General features: G+C 47.4%; 1 protein-coding gene across 4 annotated transcripts in view; it reads left to right on the top strand.

The window, feature by feature from the left end:
* The first annotated feature begins 280 nt into the window (after positions 1–280).
* BRD4 (bromodomain containing 4) overlaps positions 281–21,837 on the top strand; it is a 42,453-nt gene continuing 20,896 nt past the window's right edge. For 3 of the 4 annotated variants that reach the window (XM_069945507.1, XM_069945514.1, XM_069945491.1), the window contains exons 1-2: positions 281–476; positions 19,981–20,305. In XM_069945507.1, the coding sequence (XP_069801608.1) occupies positions 20,015–20,305 (291 nt within the window). In that variant the 5' untranslated portion in view covers positions 281–476; positions 19,981–20,014. Of the gene's footprint in view, positions 477–12,353; positions 12,436–19,980; positions 20,306–21,837 lie in introns of those variants that run through there. The other variant, XM_069945499.1, reaches the window with a different exon arrangement.

The following is a 21,837-nucleotide window of genomic DNA, read 5'->3' as shown; positions in this document are numbered from 1 at the left end:
ACTCCTGTTACGCTCAAATTTCCCTCATCTTTAATAAGTGTTAAAAAAAAATTAGCAATTTATTAACATCTTTTACGTATTTTTTTCCCGAAAAACACTCATTGGGTTGAGATTCTGGAGCATCCCTTTAAGTATTCTGTGATAATTGTGGAGAGAGACGCCCCCCCACCTTCCGCTAGAGAGGAGGCGCAAAGTGGGCGGAGTAAGAGCGTCAATTCCCGACGACCCCGCGCGTGCGCAGAAGAAGACAGGCGAGATGAGGCGGTTCTAGAACGACGTGGGAGTATGCGTGTGACGTCACGGAGCGTAGCGGCGGCGCTGTGTGAGGAAGGAGCCGTGGGAGTTCGCTCTCGGTGCGTCTCCATTAATCCCCGTCGGTGATCGCTCCGTTGACCCGTTTCTGTGCCTGTCCGTGTTAGCGACACGATCCTTGGCACTCTCGCTACGTCTCCCCGCCTCCCGGAGAGGCCCTGAAGGTGAGCGCAGGGCCACAAGCCTGAGCTATTCACGGTTGCGGGATACGCCGGGCCCCGCATTGCATAACCAGAGCAGTTTGGTGGATGGGAGGAGTTGACGTAATTGTTTTGTAGAGCTACTTACGCCGTTTGCGTACATTTTTGCTGGATAATTCATGTCGTGGTGTTATGGAGCGGAGTCTGCGGGAAATGTAACATTGGCGTAATGCTGGGGAAAATCCCGTAGGTACGCAGATTACGTAGCGCCTGTATGTGTGTTGTTGGTCGTCCCGTGGCCCGGTTTTCCTCAGTCCAGGCAGTGTGAGTCACAGTGGGGTGATGCAGGCATCCTTGGCACGCACCTTGGCTGCTTGTTGGCGGGAGCTGTTCTGTTTACGAGCTTACAGGCTGGAGAGCCTATATACGTTCTTTGCGTAAGGCAGTGGGCCGGGTTTTGTAGAATGGGCGGGTTACGTCACTTTCGTATATCGGTTGCAGGAAAGAGCTGGGGGGGGAACGGTTACGCTCTGGGCGTAAATGATCCCGGACGTTCCCAATAGTTTACGTAACTTACGTAAATATGATTCATATGTGTTTTCTGATGTGCCTTTTGTGTATTGATCTCATAAATATAGCATTTGTTTTTTTTTTTTTTTTACTTTCTGTTGGATGACTATAGTTATGTCATTGATGATGGTGAGCGCTATGTTGGATCTGTATCCTTTTATTGGCTTCTTATTTTGTTTAATGGTCCTTATCCCTACAATACATTGACAGTTTTGTGATTTTTCTTGTGGTTTGTTGCAAAACTACAACTACCAGCATGCCCTGAGCTAAGTACCACAACTCCCAGCATGCCTGGACAGCCGAGTGCCATAGGTTGCAAACAGTGTTTTCCCTGTATCTACCCATGGGATTTGTGCTACGTTTGGTTGCTTTGCTATCTATATATATATATATATATATATATATATATATATATATATATATATATATATATATATTAATATTATAGCTTTACATATATAGGTGCAATTTTTTGGACGTTTTGGACATTTAACTAGGACCTTTTTTGTTTTGTGCTTAAAGGTGAACTCCGGCTAAACGTTTTTTCCTTCAAATAAACAGGTTTTAAAGTGATAGTTATAATTTACTTCTACTATAAAAAAAAACAGCTGCTGTAGGTCCTGCAGGAAGTGGTGTATTCTCTCCAGTATGACACAGTGCTCTCTGTCCTTGTCAGGAACTGTCCAGATCAGCAGCAAATCCCCATAGAAAACCTCTCCTGCTCTGGACAGTTCCTGACATGGACAGAGGTGTCAGACTGGAGAGAATACACCACTTCCTGCAGGACATACAGCAGCTGATAAGTACTGTAAGACTTATTTATTTTTATTTTTTTATTGCAGTAAATTACAAATCTGTATAACTTCCTGATCCCAATTGATTTGCAAGAAATCTATTTTTGCTGGATACCCCTTTAAAGGGGTCACCCCAAAGGTTCTAACTAGAGATGAGCGAACTGGGTTCGGGTTCGAGTCCATCCGAACCCGATCGTTCGGCATTTGATTAGCGGGGGCTGCTGAACTTGGATAAAGCTCTAAGGTTGTCTGGAAAACATGGATATAGTCATTGACTATATCCATGATTTCCACATAGCCTTAGGGCTTTATCCAACTTCAGCAGCCACCGCTAATCAAATACCGAACGATCGGGTTCGGATGGACTCGAGCATGCTCGGGGTTCGCTCAACTCGAGTTCTACACATGACTCATCCACACCTTATCCGCTGAGTGAAAGATGTGAAAACGAAAGTATGCTTGACCCCGGCTCCATTCACCTTCTATGGGACTACTGACCAAAGCCCAGAAGTCCTATAGAGAGTAAAGGACAAGGGACTGGTGGGTCCCAACAATCTGGTACTGATCCCCATTGTGGATACGTTATTTGGAAAGTAAAAGGGACTAAAAACACGTCTACAAAAAAAAATTACCTTCTATTTTACTTCTATTGACCTCACTGGCAAAACATCCCTCAGTTATGGCTAAAATCTGGTCATATTTCTGGAAGTATTTGCACTTCCGCGCCTTAAATTATATCCAGGGCGATCAGCACTTTCCAATGGCTCCATTAAAATGGCTAGAGCTGCGGGTCACAGGCCATACCCCGAGGCTCCTTGTTTTGAATAGAGCCACAGGGTATGGCCGATCTGGATATCATCGGGGGCTCTGAGGTCAAACCCCTCATGATCTTCTCCTCTATCCTCTGCATAGAGGACAAGTTGGCTTTTCTTGTAATAAGGGCCTATTGACACACACAGGACCTGCTGCAGATTTCTTATGTCAGTCATTTAATTACATTGATATCCGCTGCGGGTCCTGTATATGTAAAAGGAAACATAGCCCAAAATAGTAGTAATGTACTCATAGCAATAATCTTGGGATAACCCCTATAACCTCTTTCAATTCCCCACCATGTTCTCTGCGGCTGTCAGTGAATAGGAACACTCAGTACAGGTTTACATTCATAGCATGTGCCTTAAAGGGCTGTCCTCTCTGTAAGGGATTGGCTGAGCAGGCTGTCACTCCTGAGACAGAGAGATTTACCTGACAGATTTTTTGAAGCCAAAGCCAAGATTAAATTTGAAAAGAGGAGTAATCTCAGCCTTTCCTTTATGACCTGATCTGTTTATAGCCTGTTCCTGGCTTTGGCCTAAAAAATCTGTCAGATAAATCTCTGTGTAAACGCATCGATAGTCTCAGAAGTGGAGGCGGCTGTGATCAGCGAGGGACACTGGAGCACATAGAGGTAAGCATGGGCTTATTTTTTTTATTTTTTTTTTAATATATAAAAGCAGCAAATGTTGTCAAACAAAGATTCAAACAGAGATGTGAACAAGGCCTATAATGTACTATTCTGGCATCCCACTATCCTATGTTGACTAGAAACAGCCTGTCCCTGACTATATTACTATAAAACCTACAAAACGGACAATATTTAATCAAAAATGCATTACTTTATTCATCAACAAAATTGAAGAGTTAAAATACCTGCAGCCGTGCGCACAGCAACAACCATCACACAATATAACTAGTAACAAATCCATTACACAGATGTCTGTATATCATGTCACCACCATTGCACAAAAAAAACAGTTTTTTTAGGCGGCACGTCTATGTCAAGCGTTGTGCTCGTAGTAACATAACATTTCAAAAGTCCATTCATGGCACTCACTATATCATGCTTCAAAAATATTTTATTGAATAAAAGTCATCAGAATACATATGACAGGACGTTTTGGCATCAAGCCTTCCTCAATTGTCACCATTGCACAAACCCTCCAAATAGCACCCACTTAAAGGGGTTATCCACCACGACAGAGACAGGGCCCCTTTCTTCCAGAGACAGCACCACTCTTGTCTCCAGTTCAAGTGCGGTTTGCAATTAAGCTCCATTCACTTTAAGGCTATGTTCACACTACGTATGTTTGAGGCTGTATGTTTGAGGCTGTATAGCAACCAAAACAAGGAGTGGATTGAAAACACAGAAAGGATCTGTTCACACAATGTTGTAATTGAGTGGATGGCCACCATTTAATGGCAAATATTTGCTGTTATTTTAAAACAATATTTGCTGTTATATTGAAATAATGGAAGTTATTTACCATTATATGACGGCCATCCACTCAATTTCAACATTATGTGACCAGAGCCTTTCTGTGTTTTCAATCCACTCCTGGTTTTGGTTGCTATGAGACCTGACATAAGGACCAAATACTGCCTGAAATATACGTAGTGTGAACCCAGCCTCAGGGTGCGTTCACACATACAGGATCCGCAGCAGATTTGATGGTGCAGATTTGATGCTGTGTTCAGCTATTTAATTGAGATCTGCTGCGGATCCGCAGCAGAAAATAAGCTGCGGATCCGGTAAGTGTTAACGTACCCTAATAGGAACTGAGTTACAGAACCTGCACCCAAACTGGAGACAAGAGTGGTGCTGTCTCTGGAAGAAAGCGTCCGTGTTTTTGTAGCACTGGATAACCCCTTTAAGGATCTATCAATTGCACAGTAAACCACTCTAGTAGCCCTAGGGAGGTAAATATAGTAATATTTGTTGTGGATGTGTGCACTGTTTCGCAGTGGTGGTGACCTGATATACAGATGTCTGTGTAATGGATTTGTTACTAGTTATATTGTGTGATGGTTATTGCTGTGTACATGGCTGCCGGTATTTTAACTCTTTGATTATGTAATGATTTTATTGAACTGATTGGTTAAGTAATGCGTTATTGATTAGATATTGTCTAGTGTTGTAGGTTTTGTATCCTGGCTTCTAGACTCAATTCTGCTGTCTTTGATTTTTTTTTTTTTTTGTTTAAAAAAAAAAATAAAAACACTTTATTCACCTCTAAATTTGTTGCCTCTTCTCCACTGTGTCTCAGAGGAAGAAGAGTGATGTGACCTACTTTATGTGATGCTTCAGACAATCACCGACCACAGAGGTCATGTCACATATGCAGGAACAGAGGTCAGGGATCAGCTGCCAGGTTATAGGAAACCCCTTTAATTTCTCTAATCAACTTTTTTTATTCTTTGGACATGCGTGTTGTACGTTTAGAGTAAAATTTTATTTTATTTTTTTCTTAAAGGAGATATCCAAAGAGCAGGAAAGCTCTTTCCATTTTTGTTCTCAATCGCTCCACTTCCTCCGTCTGCGCTGATGGTTCGACAGACGAGACGGGAGGGAGCATGTTGCGTGCATTGTTTGTGATTGAAACCATGCTGACAAACAATGACCAATAGCTGCAAAACTTTGCTGTGACATCAGTAACATCGGCAGCTATTGGTCACTGCCTGCAACATGCCCCTCTCGAGTCTGCAAGTGAGGAAGTATAGCGACGGAGAGCGGAAATGGTAAATCTGCCGCTTTAAATTTTTTAAATATTTTGCTGTAGGTATGTGGAAAATAACAAAAAAGTCTATGCTTACCTCTCTGCACTTCCCCCAGTTTTCTTCTGTAGTGTTTCAGGTGTCCCCCACTGGTCGCAGCTGCCGCCACTTCCAAGATGAATTTGTCTCGGGAGTGACAGCTTGCTCAGCCAGGACAGTGCCACGGGCTGCCACTCCCAAGACGAGTGCATCTTGGAAGTAGCGGTGGCTGCGACCAGTGGGGGACACTGCAGAAGAAAACCAGGTCAGCGCAGAGCGGTAAGCATAGGCACAATATCAAAAATTTTAACGTGCCAGATAAACCCTTTAAAACATATGCATGTAAGCTATGCAAATATAAAGCATCACATTTGCTTATGTCACCCATGTAAAGTAGGGCATCACAATCACATTTTATTTTGAGATCAGAATGGTAGATGGCGCTACAGTTCTGGATCCGCTGTGGTGGAGAGCCATGACATACAGGAGAGATTTGTATAGCTGTTGTCTTAGGCCGGAAACAATTCCTTGAGGTGATACTGTCGCCCTTTACGCTCCTTTTATGTCATCGGTTAACAGTGGGCTTCACGATAGTTGGGCCCCATCTCCTGGCTGGGGTAAGGGCCCATCTGTCACGAAGCCCCGCCAAGGTGACACTGTCCATCGATAAAATGGAGAGTTTAGAGCAAAAAGAAGAGACAGACAAGTGTTATACAGGTGTATACTATATATGCAGCATGATAGCTTGTGGGTAGCTGTGGATACACTTTCTACAGGTTGTAATAGATAACATTTCTCATTCTTTATCATATATTTTTTCTTAACCACTGTCAAAAGGCTGGTGCAAAGCCTTGGCTCCCTGCCATCTGTATATCCATAGTGCCCATGTCAGTGGATGGTGTCTGTATAAAACGCGGGAGCTTGCGTCTACAGCGTCTGTCTGAAGGAGCTGTCAGTCTGATCTGTAGGACGGATGTATGATTTGTGCAGGATAGTCATTCTTCTAATGTAAACTTATTAGTCTTGATATATCTTCTTTTTTGTTATATATATTAGTTTGGATATTTATGGTGCGTTCACAGCTACAGGATCTGCAGCTGATTTTCTGCAGCAGATTTCATTTAAATAACTGAACACAGCATCAAATCTGCTGCAGATCTGCTGCAGATCCTGTAGGTGTGAACGCACCCTTAGGGTGGTATTACACGGGCCGAGCAGGGCCCGATAATACCTGTAAACGAGCAGCGATCTGCTAGATCGTTGCTCGTTTACTGGGCCTATTACACGGCCCGATAATCGTTTGACAAGAGCTGCAAGGACATCGTTACCGATGTCCTTGCAGCCCTTGCTAAACTGGCATACATTACCCATCCACGTTCCAGGGCTGCTGCTGCGTCCGCTTCTCCCGGGGGTCCCGCGCGCTCTCTAGCGTCACAGCAGCCTGTCAGCTGGTAGGCCGCTCAGCCAATCACAGGCCGGGACCGCCGCGGCCTGTGATTGGCTGAGCGGCCTATCAGCTGACAGGCCTCTGTGACGCTAGAGCGCGCGCGGGACCCCGGGAGAAGCGGACAGCAGGAGCAGCCCTGGAACGTGGATGGGTAATGTATATCGTTAGTCGCCGGCCACGCACCGCTATTACACGCAGCGGTGCGCGGTCGGCGCCCGACGAAAATAGGTTCTAAACTTTATCAACGATCAGCCGATGATCGTTGTCATCGGCTGATCGTTGCATTTATTACACGGAGCGATAATCGGCCCAATCCGGCCGATTATCGTTCCGTGTAATACCACCCTTAGGGTGTGTTTACACAGACAGATTTTCCAATGGAATTGTTGAAGCCAAAGCCAGGAACGGGTCATAAAGGAAAGACTGAGATTTCTCTTCTCTGCACATCCATTCTTGGCTTTTTTACCAATTGCAACCAAAATCTGTACATGTTAACGCACCATTGGGTATAGTGCAAAATGATATCTTTGCCGCTATGGAGTGATAGATACGGCATAGCAGTTCTGTCTTCTGAATCTTGACCCCCGGACCCCCTCTCTGTAGTGCTTTGTATATGTTGTATAGTCTCCTGCTCCTTTGCCAGTCCTCTGGTGTTTGCTGTACATGTCACTTACTTTTATGGTGGCTTTACACTGTCAACAGTGAAACAAACAGCGCCGGGTTCAGTCGCCGTTACTATAAAGTGTATGGGGACCTTTATTCTAGTACATTCTATGTCCACATCCTGACTGGGATCCACACCTGGTCCCTATGATAACACTGCACGGAGCAGGAAATGCTGTCATGAGGTCACAGGAGTCAGCCTTCTCCTTTCTAGAAGATATCCCCTGTGTACTTTGTGTATCCCCTCTAGTAGTATTGCTTTTATTTCAATATTGGGAAGATGTCATTAACATATTTATCCGGGATGGTTCCACCAGTAAATATTTTATATTTAGTTTACACCTCATGACAAATTACCAATATTTGCCATTCACATGTATTACTGAGAGAGTGCTTACAGAGCTCTTCCTGGTGTATAGCGACGTGCATGTCCACCCAATGAGCTGTATGCCGGTGGTCGCACGTGCTCAGTCGCTATCCTGTTTTCTATTGACTGGACAGATGCCTGTACACACAGCGTCCACATCGCAGCATACAGTAAAGTACACACTGCTTCTGGGGGTGACTAGTGAGCAAGCAAGTAGTGTTTCCTTATACTGCTCCAGACTTCATGGTTATGATTATTATGTCTGCCAGACACAGAGGGAGGAGGAACAAACTAGACTATTTACAGATGTCAGAAGGGGAAGATGTCTGACTGGGGATCTGTTAGGAACAATATTTCCATCTGCTATTGCAGGAGCTACTTATTTACAGCTGGCAGATAGGGGATAACTCCTTATAATGTATTGTTATATGTGATGGTGGGTGGGGGGCTGACTGCTCGGACCCTCACAAGCAGGAGAACGGAGGCAAGTTGCTCCTGTAATGAAGTATATTCCCATAATAGTTTGTTATCCTGTATCCATAGGATAAGGAGTAACAAGTCAGTCAGTAGGTGTCTCCCTACTTGGACCCTCACTCCTTCTAAGGGCCCTATTACACGGAACGATTATTGCTCGAAAAATCGTTACATCGGATTTGAACGATAATTGTTTAGTGTAATAGCAGACAACAACTAAACGACCAACGAGAAATCGTTAGTCGTTTGATGGTTTGGAGTCGTTTGATAGTTTGGACCTATTTTTTATCGTTGATCGTACGCATGGAATAAGATGTCGTTCGCAATAGCGGTGAACGCAGTAGCGACGACAAGACGACCGCAAGAACGATCATAAGTAACAATCGTCATTCCGTGTAATTGGGCAAACGATTTCAGGTAGTTTGAGATTGTTTATTGTTGTTAACTGAAAAATCGCTTTGTGTAATAGTACCCTAAGAGTGGACCCATGTTGTTTTTAGGGATTGGTGGGGGTCCCAGTTACCAGACCTTCACCAACGAGAATGTTATGCCCTGTACATGGGATTGGAGAGAACATCTTAAATGCCCCTTTAAGAGTCCAGGTCGCATGACAAGGTTGATTCTGTCATGGCAACCCCAGAGCAAGCAAATCAGGACTTTCATGGGGACAGGGTCTATATACATATATACTTTTTACACGTTGAGTGGATGGTGACTGTATGAGTACAGAGTGGCAGGTATTGAGTTGGAGATGGTTTAATGCAGAGATGGGGAACCTCTGTCACTCCAGCTGCTGCTGAACTACAGTTCCCATCATGCCTGACCAGCTTAAGCTTTGGCTATCCAGACCTGATGGGCATTGTAGTCTTGCAGCAGCTGGAGGGCCGGAGGTTTCCCATCCTTGGTTTAGTGTCTCCTGCAGGTTGTGGTGGAGATGGAGGTTTCTGTAGAGGTGCTGTGATTTGTATGGGAAGCCGTGTAGGTCACATAGACTCTTAAGTCGAGTTACTTTCGGAATTACCAAACCACAGAAAGGCCTGACATCCTGTATAGTAGTGATTGGGTGTCTGACAGTCCCTCTCAGTATTCGCTCCTCATCTGATGGGGACGTGTTTGCATGCGGCCTGCTTTCAGTTTCATCATATACATAAAGATTATTGGCGGGGAAAAACCACATGAAATGTATAGGGTGTGATGGAGCGTGCTAGATGTATTGTTCTGTGCATGGGGCCTTAGTTATTACAGTGAAGAGGTGTCACATACTGAGGAGCACAGACCAGAATATTAAAGGGAACCTGTCACCCCTCTTGCCAGATGGGGTAAGTATAAGGGGCTCTAGCTGGGGGTCCGGCGGCCTTCACCCCGGCACGGGGGGGTGTCAGGTTCCCTTTAAGTGGTATAGGTAAGACACATTTGTGCATTTCATGAATTCTTGGATATTGAGTCTTGGGGGACATTATTTGAGCTCTTCAATATGTCAGCGATGCATGAACACTCCTCCAATCCTTTGCTAGACAGCTCCACAGTGTTGCAGCGTGTTCCCACGTTTAGAGTTTTTAAAGCAGGTTTTAAAGCCAAAATATAACGAAAAATATACTGGAAAAAATATATATATACAGTGGTACCTTGGTTTAAGAGTAACTTGGTTTAAGAGTATAGCTTTGGTTTAAGAGCTCCCTGTACTGGGTGGGAGGGGGAGTGGGGGAGGGGCATGGTCTGCATAGCGGGGTCTACAGCCCTGTACTCTGGCCCAGGAAGTCTCCCCTCACCTTCCAAATCATAGCAGATCCACTTCAGGCTGGGGCTTGCATCAGGGGACAGGACTGTGGAGGTAATCTCTCCATAGCTGTAACCCTTCTCTCCCCGGACAGAGAGCTGCATGTATGTGCCCACATCTGCCCTGCTCATTCCTTCCTGCTCCCTGCAGTCTCCGTCAGCCCTTGTGTTTCCAATTCTCTCCATTCCTGTACAGTAACTTATAATATCACATATTCTGCTGTTTACAAATGTTTGTTTCATCTGTTTTACTTGTTGTTCAGAATAATAAATAATTATTTTTGGGGTGTGGAACCAATTGTCTGCATTCCAATAATTTCTTATGGGAAAATTTGCTTTGGTTTAAGACTGGATTTGGATTACAAGCGCCGCCCCCGGAACGGATTATGCTCGTAATCCAAGGCACCACTGTGTGTGTATGTATGTATGTATATATAATATATATATTAGAGCTGTGGTCGGTAACCTAGACAACGAGCTGTCACCAAGGTCAGGGGAAAGAGAAGCATATCAGGAGAAGGAAGGAGGCAAGTTAGCTAAACGATTGTATTTGCAATTTTTTTTTTATACTTGGGTTCACACTGTGCATTCCTGTTTACATTTAATGTTTGTTTTATACCTGTGAAAAGGATAAAAGGTATATATGTTAGATGGAAGCTTAAAGAAAGGATTCCTTTAAGTACACCACACAGCTGGGTCTGTGGCCTATCAATGTACTTGGGATGGACACAATAGTGTTGGCTGCAACGCTATTCTTGACGTGAAAAACAATAATTTGGTATAATTGAGGTTTTGCCTGGGCTTATCCACACGTAACACCCACAACCGATCCATCCCATGGGTACTCTACATAAAGGTATAACCGGGGGGGGGGGGGTCACACTCCGGCCCTCCAGCTGCTGCAAAACTACATTTCCCATCATGCCTCATGCCTCCAGGCATGATGGGAATTGTAGTTTTGTAACAGCTGGAGGGCCAAAGGGTGACACCTGTGGGATAGGCGCTTGGCAAAGCTAGATGTGAAGACTAACCTAGTCAGAGTGACCTATGTTTTTCATCTATACCATTGAGATTGCTATCCTGCTGGTTGTCTGCAGGTCACAGTGATACGTCAGACCTTGTGATGTCATTCCAGAGTACATGATGTCATTACTCGGCCTATGTGGGCTTTGGTTCCTGGAGGACGTGGTGCATTGTGTCTAGCAGGAGACTCTCCCACCATCAGCTGTACTCAATACGTGACCTCATGGGGGGGGAGGCCAGGACTGGTGCTGAGTAATACTGCAGACATCCCCTCTAACCATTCTACCATCTGTTCCTGTAGCAGCCATTGGCTTTGATGCAGACAGCTGTAAGGGGGGAGAAGCCTTGTGGGGCTCCTCCAGCATGTGTGTAGTCCCTGCCCCTCCCCCATACAGCATGTAGGCAGCCGCCTATGGCCCTCACAGCTACAGGACAGACAAATGGATGAATGTTGTGGGACGTGGCCCCTATGGCAGGCCAGGTGTGCCCCTCACTGCCACTATTTATATCCGGCTCACTTACAGAGGAAAAGCTGCAGAAGAGCAATTTTATGTAAAAAAAAATATATAGAAACAAGTGAAAATAAAGTACAATAAAAAAGACTCCAACCTAAACCGTCGCCATAGCCGCCCTTTTCACACAAGACTATGCATAAACATTAGAAAAAAAATAACTTCCATAATGCCTCAATTTGTAATTTTATTTAGAAGATATGTAAATAATTTTTAAAAAAATATATATAAAAAAAATCTTAAAGATAAAGAAAAAAGAAAATGGGGGGGGGATCTAATAATTAGAATATTCCTGCGCTATTGGCGTAGCTAGTCTCTTTAGTAATTGCGCAAATAGCGTAGCAGGCCGCCCTTACCATTTACTCAAAGAGTGTAGCTGTTCCCCATTGCGTATTTTACTATGCCTGGAGTTACATTCGATTGCATCACCACGTTCCTCCTGCGCATGACGTCATTTCCGCATAGAAGCGAGCGCGTTCGTGAATAGGGCTACTTACGCAGCCAGCGTGACGCAGCTTGTAGCCACCCCTACTGAAGCGACGGGCCTGTTCTTTGATCCGTCACGTAGTTTTCGTAGCGTAAAAAAAAAAAAACCCGACTGGTCTTACGCCATCGGCGCATAGTCGAGGCAGATGAAGTCTTTACGTGCTTTTCGTCGTGAATAGGGCACTTACGTCTGCTGCTGTGTTCGTCGCTGCCGACTCTGCGCAGTTTCCGTAAGGCCGGTTCTCCTTGGCGGGCCCAGTGTCGGACGGGGTGGGAAGCGGCCGCTGGTGACGCGCTCCGGGTGTGTAAGCATTGTGTCCCGGCGGGCTCCCCGCTGGTTATAGGTGTGCCGGGCACTTCATGGTGGAGGGGGGATTGTGTGGGGAGAGGAATACCGGGGAGGAGGAGGAGGAGCCCGGGGCCTGGAGAGCAGCCCCGAGCCGGCGCCATTTTCTGGGAGAGGAGGCCCGGGGGGGTGGGCTTATATGTGGAGCCGGATTGTATTGTAGTAATGTACGGTAACGCTGTGTGTGTACTGTGCTGTGCCCGGGGGAGGGGAGGCCGGGCCGGCGGGGTGTGGAGGGAGGTGACGGACTGCGGGCTCCGGGTGTAGCGGTGACACTGCGGAGAGGGGGAGGGGCCGGCGGCTGCTGCACATTGTGTATACCGGTTACCGGGCGGCTGCTGCACATTGTGTATACCGGTTACCGGGCGGCTGCTGCACATTGTGTATACCGGTTACCGGGCGGCTGCTGCACATTGTGTATACCGGTTACCGGGCGGCTGCTGCACATTGTGTATACCGGTTACCGGGCGGCTGCTGCACATTGTATATACCGGTTACTGGCCGGCTGCTGCTGTATACAGGGTGTATTTACCGGCCGGCTGCTGCTGTATACAGGGGGTATATACCATCCGGCTGCTGCTGTATACAGGGGGGTATATACCATCCGGCTGCTGCTGTATACAGGGGGGTATATACCATCCGGCTGCTGCTGTATACAGGGTGTATATACCATCCGGCTGCTGCTGTATACAGGGGGTATAGACCATCCGGCTGCTGCTGTATACAGGGGGTATAGACCATCCGGCTGCTGCTGTATACAGGGGGTATAGACCATCCGGCTGCTGCTGTATACAGGGGGTATAGACCATCCGGCTGCTGCTGTATACAGGGGGTATAGACCATCCGGCTGCTGCTGTATACAGGGGGTATAGACCATCCGGCTGCTGCTGTATACCGGGGGTATAGACCATCCGGCTGCTGCTGTATACCAGGGGTATAGACCATCCGGCTGCTGCTGTATACCGGGGGTATAGACCATCCGGCTGCTGCTGTATACAGGGGGTATAGACCATCCGGCTGCTGCTGTATACAGGGGGTATAGACCGGCTACCGGGCTGGTGCTCATTGTGTATACCGGTCACCGAGCTGCTGCTACTGCACATTGTATATACTGGGCTGCTGTATACAAGGGGTGTATACTGACCGGCTGCTGCACATTGTATATACTGGTTACCGGGCTGCTGCTCATTGTGTATACCGGTCACCGAGCTGCTGTATACAGGGGGTATATACCGGTCACCGAGCTGCTGCTACTGCACATTGTATATACTGGGCTGCTGCTGTATACAAGGGTTGTATACCAGCCGGCTGCTGCACATTGTATATACCGGTTACTGGTCTGCTGCTGCACATTGTATATACTGGTCACCGTGCTGCTGCAGCTGTATACAGGGGGTATTTACTGGTGGCTGCAGCTGTATACAGGGTGTATATACCGCCCGGGAGCTGCTGCTGTATACAGGGGGTGTATACCGACCGGGAGCTGCTGCACATTGTTTATACCAGACACCAGGCTGCTGCTGTATACAGGGTGTATATACTGGCCGGGAGCTATTGCTGTATACAGGGTCTATATACCGGCCGGGAGCTGCTGCACATTGCATATACCAGCCAGCGGGCTTCTGTATACAGCAGGGTATATGCCAGCCGGGATCTGCTGTATACAGGGTGTATATAATGGTCACTGGGCTGCTGTATATACCGGCCTCTGCAGGGAGCAGCTGCACTTTGTATATACTGGACGGGAGCTGCTGCTGTATACAGGGTGTATACCAGCCCGGGGAGCTGCTGTATATAGGGGGTATATATCGCTCTGTACCGGGAGCTGCTGTATACAGGGTGTATATACTGTCCTGTACTGGGAGTTGCTGTATACTGGGGGTATATACTGGCCAGGAGCTGCTGCTGTTTCCAGGGTGTATATATACCATACAGGGAGCTGCTGTATACAGGGGCTATATATCCTTCTGTATACTGGGGGTATATACTGGCCAGGAGCTGATGCTGTTTCCAGGGTGTATATATACCGGCCAGGGAGCTGCTGTATACAGGGGCTATATATCCTTCTGTACCGGGAGCTGCTTTATACAGGGTGTATATACTGTCCTGTACTGGGAGCTGCTGTATAGGGGGGGTATATACTTCCAGGGTGCTGCTACATACGGGGTGTGTTTTCTGGCTGGGAGCTGGTGTGTATATACCGTCCGGGGAGCTGCTGTATAGAGGGTGTATATGTTGCACATAGAGGAGTCTACCAGGATCTGGTGTATATACTGCTGTATACAGTGGTGTATATTGGCGGGGACCTACTGTATACAGTGGTGTATACCGTCCTGGAAGCTGTTGTATACAAGCGTATATACTAACCCTCCCCTTTGCACAGCTGTGTGGGGATGTTGAGGGTTGTAGTGGATTTAGCACAGTAATGTTATATAACCTATAGATGTGTAGTGTTCTTTTAGTCCTATGTAGTAGTGGACACCACGCACTGACCTCCAGCCTATACCACATTAGTACAACTGATGGTGAAAAAAAGAGAGTTCCCAGGGTTATTTCTATCCCTGTAAGCACTGGGGACTATTTTTTAACTTTTTTCTGAACTTGTCTCCTTCTGATATGCTGCTCTTTCTCTCATTGTTGACAGCTTGTTGTCTTGGTTACCGACCACCACTCTGCTCTAAAAGTAGTGGCTGGTGTGTGTGTGTGTATGTGTGTGTGTGTATATATATCTATATCTCTATCTATCTATCTATCTATCTATCTATCTATCTATCTATCTGTGTTCTATATATATATCTATATCTCTATCTATCTATCTGTGTTTTGACCCGTATGTACTGAGCCTTTCTCAAGCTTGAGAAAGGCTCAGTACATACGGGTCAAAACACAGATTGGAAAATTTTTTATATAATATATATATATATATATATATATATATATATTAGTGATGCACCGAAATATCGATACTACTATCGATATTTCGGGCATAAAAACGGTTCGGTACCAGGATTTCCTGTTATCCATACTTTGTTAAGCTGCATAATAGAGCAGCTTAATATAAAGTATAGAGCAGAGAACACGGGCAGCGGCTAGTTGAGCGCCGGACGTGTTCTCTGTGTGCCACCCCCGGCCCCCTGGTGTCCCCTCCTCCGCCCACGTGGTCTCCGCTCCCGGCGGCGGCAAATTCAAATAGCCGGCACATAGCGAGCGCTAGTGCTGGCTATTCAGGGTAAATGCCGCTGTCACAACTGACAGCAGCATTTAGCCCTTCCCGAGCCGCTCCATATGCAGCAGGAGTCTGCTGCATATGGAGCGGCCCCCACTGCTAATGACTGCGGCCCGCGAGCGTGTTCGGGCGGCAGTCATTTAACTATTCCATTCCCACCCCGCAGTTCCCCACCATCCAGCACCTGCCAGTTCCGCACCCGCCCCGTGCAGCATGGTCCCCCGCACCCGCCCGATCCCCCACCACCCTACCCCCGGGTACAGTGACACAACAACTCCCAGCATACCTTCTTGTGGGGAGTTGTTGTGCACAAGGAGATATGCTGGGAGTTGTTGTGTCAGGAGGCTGCTAACGCACTACAACTCCCAGCAGCATACCTCCTTGTTCACTACAACCCCCCAGCATACCTCTTTGTGCACAGGGAGGTATGCTGGGAGTTGTAGTGCACAAGAAGGCATGCTGCTGAGTCGTGTCAGGAGGCTGCTAACGCACTACAACTCCCAGCAGCATACCTCCTTGTGCACTACAACCCCCAGCATACCTTTTTGTGCATAAAGAGGTATGCTGGGGGTTGTAGTGCACAAGAAGGTATGCTGAGAGTTGCAGTTGTGCAGCAGAAGCCTCCCGACACAACATCCCAGCATGCCTCCTTGGGCACTACAACTCCCAGCATGCCTCCTTGGGCACTACAACTCCCAGCATGCCTCCTTGGGCACTACAACTCCCAGCATGCCTCCTTGGGCACTACAACTCCCAGCATGCCTCCTTGGGCACTACAACTCCCAGCATGCCTCCTTGGGCACTACAACTCCCAGCATGCCTCCTTGGGCACTACAACTCCCAGCATGCCTCCTTGGGCACTACAACTCCCAGCATGCCTCCTTGGGCACTACAACTCCCAGCATGCCTCCTTGGGCACTACAACTCCCAGCATGCCTCCTTGGGCACTACAACTCCCAGCATGCCTCCTTGGGCACTACAACTCCCAGCATATCTTCTTATGCACTACAACTCCCAGCATACCTCCGTGTGCACTACAAATCCCCATAAGAAGGTATGATGGGAGTTGTAGTGCATAAGAAGGTATGATGGGAGTTGTAGTGCACAGGGAGTTATGCTGCAGGGTTGAGGGGAATTAAAAAGTGTTATTAAAAAATTTAAAAAATCACAATAAAAGGTTCTAATAATCCCTTTTGCTTTTAAAAAAAAAAAAAAAAAGTGGAAGAAAAGGAACATACATGTTTGACATCCATTGCATGCGTAATTGTCCGAACTATAAAATGTAACAAAGTTATCAAAAATCACTTAAATAAGTATATCGCTTATATTTGTATTGTTACTTATTTTTTTTAAACTTTATTTAGTATCGAATTGGTATTGAGTATCGAAATAAGAAAGCTGGTATCGGTATCGAACTCAAAATTCTGGTATCGTGACATCCCTAATATATATAATATATATATTTTCCAATCTGTGTTTTGACCCGTATGTACGGAGCCTCTCTCAAGCTTGAGAAAGGCTCAGTACATACGGGTCGAAACGTTGCTTTATTTTGTATGCTAATTTCGCAACTTAAACTTTGAATAACTGGAGAGATGCTGTCCTTGAATTCCTGCTACGTGGTGTGTGTGTGTATAGATAGATAGATAGATAGATAGAGGTATTAGATTTTCAGAGTATGTGTGTGTGTGTATATAATGTATCATATATAGTATAAAGTAGGGCTGGGCGATATAAACGATATGCCAAAATATAGTCATCAATTCGGTTGACGATATAGATTTTTGGCATATCGTCATATCGCGATATACCACGGAGCGGTAGTGAATAAGCTTCTCACTTACCGCTCCGTGGTACCGCGCTGCAGGGCCTTCCGTTCACGCATCGTCAGCGCGCTAGCGCGCTGATGCGTGTGACGTCAGGTCTCCCAGTGCATGCTGGGAAGAAGACGCGGCCCGTCTCGCCTCGCGGACTCCATCAGCCAGCCCTGCAGGAAAGGTAAGTAGCAGAGGGGTCGGGGGCGGCAGATGGCTTGGCATGGGGCTGATGATGGCCCTTGCTGGGGGGACATGATGGCTGGCACATGAAATGGCTGGAAAACTGAGAGGGGCTGATGACTGGCACTGGGGAGCTGATGACTGGCACTGGGGGGCTGATGACTGGCGCAGGGGGGGCTGATGACTGGCGCAGGGGGGGCTGATGACTGGCGCAGGGGGGGCTGATGACTGGCGCAGGGGGGGCTGATGACTGGCGCAGGGGGGGCTGATGACTGGCGCAGGGGGGGCTGATGACTGGCGCAGGGGGGGCTGATGACTGGCGCAGGGGGGGCTGATGACTGGCGCAGGGGGGGCTGATGACTGGCGCAGGGGGGGCTGATGACTGGCGCAGGGGGGGCTGATGACTGGCGCAGGGGGGGCTGATGACTGGCGCAGGGGGGGCTGATGACTGGCGCAGGGGGGGCTGATGACTGGCGCAGGGGGGGCTGATGACTGGCGCAGGGGGGGCTGATGACTGGCGCAGGGGGGGCTGATGACTGGCGCAGGGGGGGCTGATGACTGGCGCAGGGGGGGCTGATGACTGGCGCAGGGGGGGCTGATGACTGGCGCAGGGGGGGCTGATGACTGGCGCAGGGGGGGCTGATGACTGGCGCAGGGGGGGCTGATGACTGGCGCAGGGGGGGCTGATGACTGGCGCAGGGGGGGCTGATGACTGGCGCAGGGGGGGCTGATGACTGGCGCAGGGGGGGCTGATGACTGGCGCAGGGGGGGCTGATGACTGGCGCAGGGGGGGCTGATGACTGGCGCAGGGGGGGCTGATGACTGGCGCAGGGGGGGCTGATGACTGGCGCAGGGGGGGCTGATGACTGGCGCAGGGGGGGCTGATGACTGGCGCAGGGGGGGCTGATGACTGGCGCAGGGGGGGCTGATGACTGGCGCAGGGGGGGCTGATGACTGGCGCAGGGGGGGCTGATGACTGGCGCAGGGGGGGCTGATGACTGGCGCAGGGGGGGCTGATGACTGGCGCAGGGGGGGCTGATGACTGGCGCAGGGGGGGCTGATGACTGGCGCAGGGGGGGCTGATGACTGGCGCAGGGGGGGCTGATGACTGGCGCAGGGGAAGGCTGACTGGCAAGGGGGGTGATCACTGGCACAGGGGAAGGCTGATCACTGGCAAGGGGGGGGTGAGTATACACACAAAAAAATTTTTATATATCGTTATATCGTGCATGCATCAAATTATATCGTGATATAAATTTTAGGCCATATCGCCCGGCCCTAGTATAAAGTATATGTATAGTAAAGCAATATGTACACATCATCCAGATTGCTGCTTTTAGAGCAGAGTGGTGGTCTGTAACCTAGACAACAAGCTGTCAACAATGGGAGGAAAAGGGCAGCAAATCAGGAGGAGACAAGTTTGGTAAATGATTGTAATTGCAAAAATATATGACCTGACGAGTCCTCCAAGTCTAACTATACTAACTGAGATGGGGATACTCCTTTAATGGTGTATCCTAGCTATACACCTTCATATAGGAGATAGGAATACCCCCTTTAATAGTATATCCTAGCTATACACCTTCATATAGGAGATAGGAATACCCCTTTTAATAGTATATCCTAGCTATACACCATCATATAACAGATAGGAATAACCCCTTTAATAGTATATCCTAGCAATACACCCTCATATAATAGATAGGAATAACCCCTTTAATGGTGTATCCTAGCTATACCCCATCACATAGGAGATAGGCATACCCCGGTTCTCATGCCACCAGGTTCTCTTCTATGAATACAGGGACTTTGGTCTCTGCAGCGATTACAAGACGGGGGTGGACTTTGTCAGTCACCGGTGTAGGTGAGGCCGGGAATCCTTGTGGGTTTAGTCATCGTCCATCGGCTCCTTGTCTGCTGTCTCTGCTATTGCTGCGGCTGTTACAGGGTTTGATCCTCTTGCTGGAGCTTTCTAGTACAAGCTCCTTCCCATGTACTGTACTTTGTGTATGGATCTTATGGATCCCTGCGTCTATTGAATATAAATCTTTACAGTCTATGTTGTAAGAATGGGAAAGGTAAAATGCAATGTGAACAGAGCGTGTGCAACCACCATTCTGGTATTAAACTCTGACACTACCCATTCAAGAACAATAGCCAGATATTGGGTTTCAGTTCCTTCTATGTCCATTATACTAATCAAGCTGCCTTGTTGATCCTATGAGATGTTCTAGCATTGTGACTTCTCTCTCATAACATCATGTCGTCTTCCCCCAGGTCGCCTGGCCCTGCATGCGATGGGAGCTTTATCATGTCAAGCGAGACTGGGCTTGGTACACGTCTGAGGGCCACATCTGGAATGGGCGACGGAGTGGAAGGGGTCCCGATGTCAGGGGCCCCGCAGCCTGCACCTCCTCAACCCCAGCCACAAGTTCCCCTATTGGCTAACCCTCCTCCTCCTGAAACCACCAGGCCAAACCAGCCAAAGCGCCAGACCAACCAGTTACAGTACTTACTAAAGACCGTGCTGAAGACACTATGGAAGCACCAGTTTGCTTGGCCTTTTCAGCAGCCTGTGGACGCTATCAAACTAAACCTGCCTGTGAGTATAAGTCATGGAGTTCTTTATTGACTGCTATGAATACATAACATTGTGCGGTGTATGTCCTTATCCAGGGTCAGAGGCAGATCTAGAAAGATCTGTGTGTCGCCTGCTTGGTTATTGGGATATCCAGTATCTAGGATACAGAGCAGAGGTGTCAAACCTGCAGCCCTCTAGGTCTTGCAGAACTGTAATTCCCAGCATGCCTGGACAGCTAAAGCTTTGGCTGTACACACACAATGGGAATTGTTGTTTTGCAGCAGCTGGAGGACCGCATGTTTGACACCTCTGGTATTGAGGATGAGTCTGCTTGGAGTTGGTCCAACCACTGAGAACCCCACTATTCTCTTGTACCCCAAGTGAATGGAGCGTTGGGCATGTATGGTGGCAGATTATATTGTCAGACTTCCTTGGTGTGCTTACTTCGACCCCCTTCCTCTTGATAGGTGGGGGGTCAGAGCGCTGCATAGATGATGATGACATAATCCTGAAATGAGACTCTCCAGGTCTTTTTGCTTTTGCAGCATTGTGACATTGTTCCACCTTGAACAGTAGTCGGTCACCTGATTGTTGAATAATCCTGTTATAAGTATTAGTGCTGCAATGTTTATGATGTTGCTGTGTTCATCTTAACCAAATCATGTGGGATACAAGTGGACTTAACTCTGCCTCAGGGGAACAGTTTAGTTTTGGAAGGGTCAGGATGCTACAGGAATTGAAATCTGATTTTATTAAAGAAATCCTCTGCTTTGGACAATCCTTCCTTATTATAAGTGTCTTTATATTAAGCTGGTCTGGACTTCTCAGTGATCGGCAGGGAAATTTGGCAGTAAATGTTCACTTACTCTACAACGTCTGGGCGTAAATATAAAAGTGTGGGTTTTCCCCCAGTGAATAGAAACAATAACAGACCCCACAATTACCTCCCTCACCCTCCAGTCATGAGATCCTCTGATCAAGACTGTGTTCCCGTTTTGCAAGCTTCCAACGGTGACGTGCTCCCCGACTTATTGGAAAGTCTCTGGAAGATTGAAGAATGGTACCACAACCGGGGGAGCTAGGGAGGCAGCTATGTGGGCTGTTTTTATCATGGGAAAACCTAGCGATAGTCACACGTTATCCGAGTGATTGAGGCGGCAGCAGCGCTCATGCTCTTCAGCTGCTCCATTCCCTATAAGGGCTCTATTACACGGGGCGATCATCGTGCAAAATATTCAAATTTAATCTATAATCATTCTGTGTAATTGCAGGCAACGATCGAAAAATCGTTCATAAATCGTTGATCTAGATCTGAACCTAAAATTATAGTTAATCGTTCGCTGTAATTCCACATTTGTTCGCTCAAGTTCTGCACTTTTACCATAATCATTCATTGTTTTGCTGGGATCAGAAGGAATAAACGATCATAGTAACGAACGATCGTAACAAACGACCATCGTTCTGTGTAATATAGTGAACGATTTCAGGTTAACGATAAACAATCTCGTTGGTGATCGTTTATCATTAGTCGTTTGTCAAAAATCGCTACGTGT

The sequence above is a fragment of the Dendropsophus ebraccatus genome, chromosome 1 (assembly GCF_027789765.1).
Source record: "Dendropsophus ebraccatus isolate aDenEbr1 chromosome 1, aDenEbr1.pat, whole genome shotgun sequence".
NCBI classification, from domain to species: Eukaryota; Metazoa; Chordata; class Amphibia; order Anura; family Hylidae; genus Dendropsophus; species Dendropsophus ebraccatus.
The sequence above is the reverse complement of the archived record's forward strand: the minus strand, read 5'-3'. Positions and strand labels throughout refer to the sequence as shown.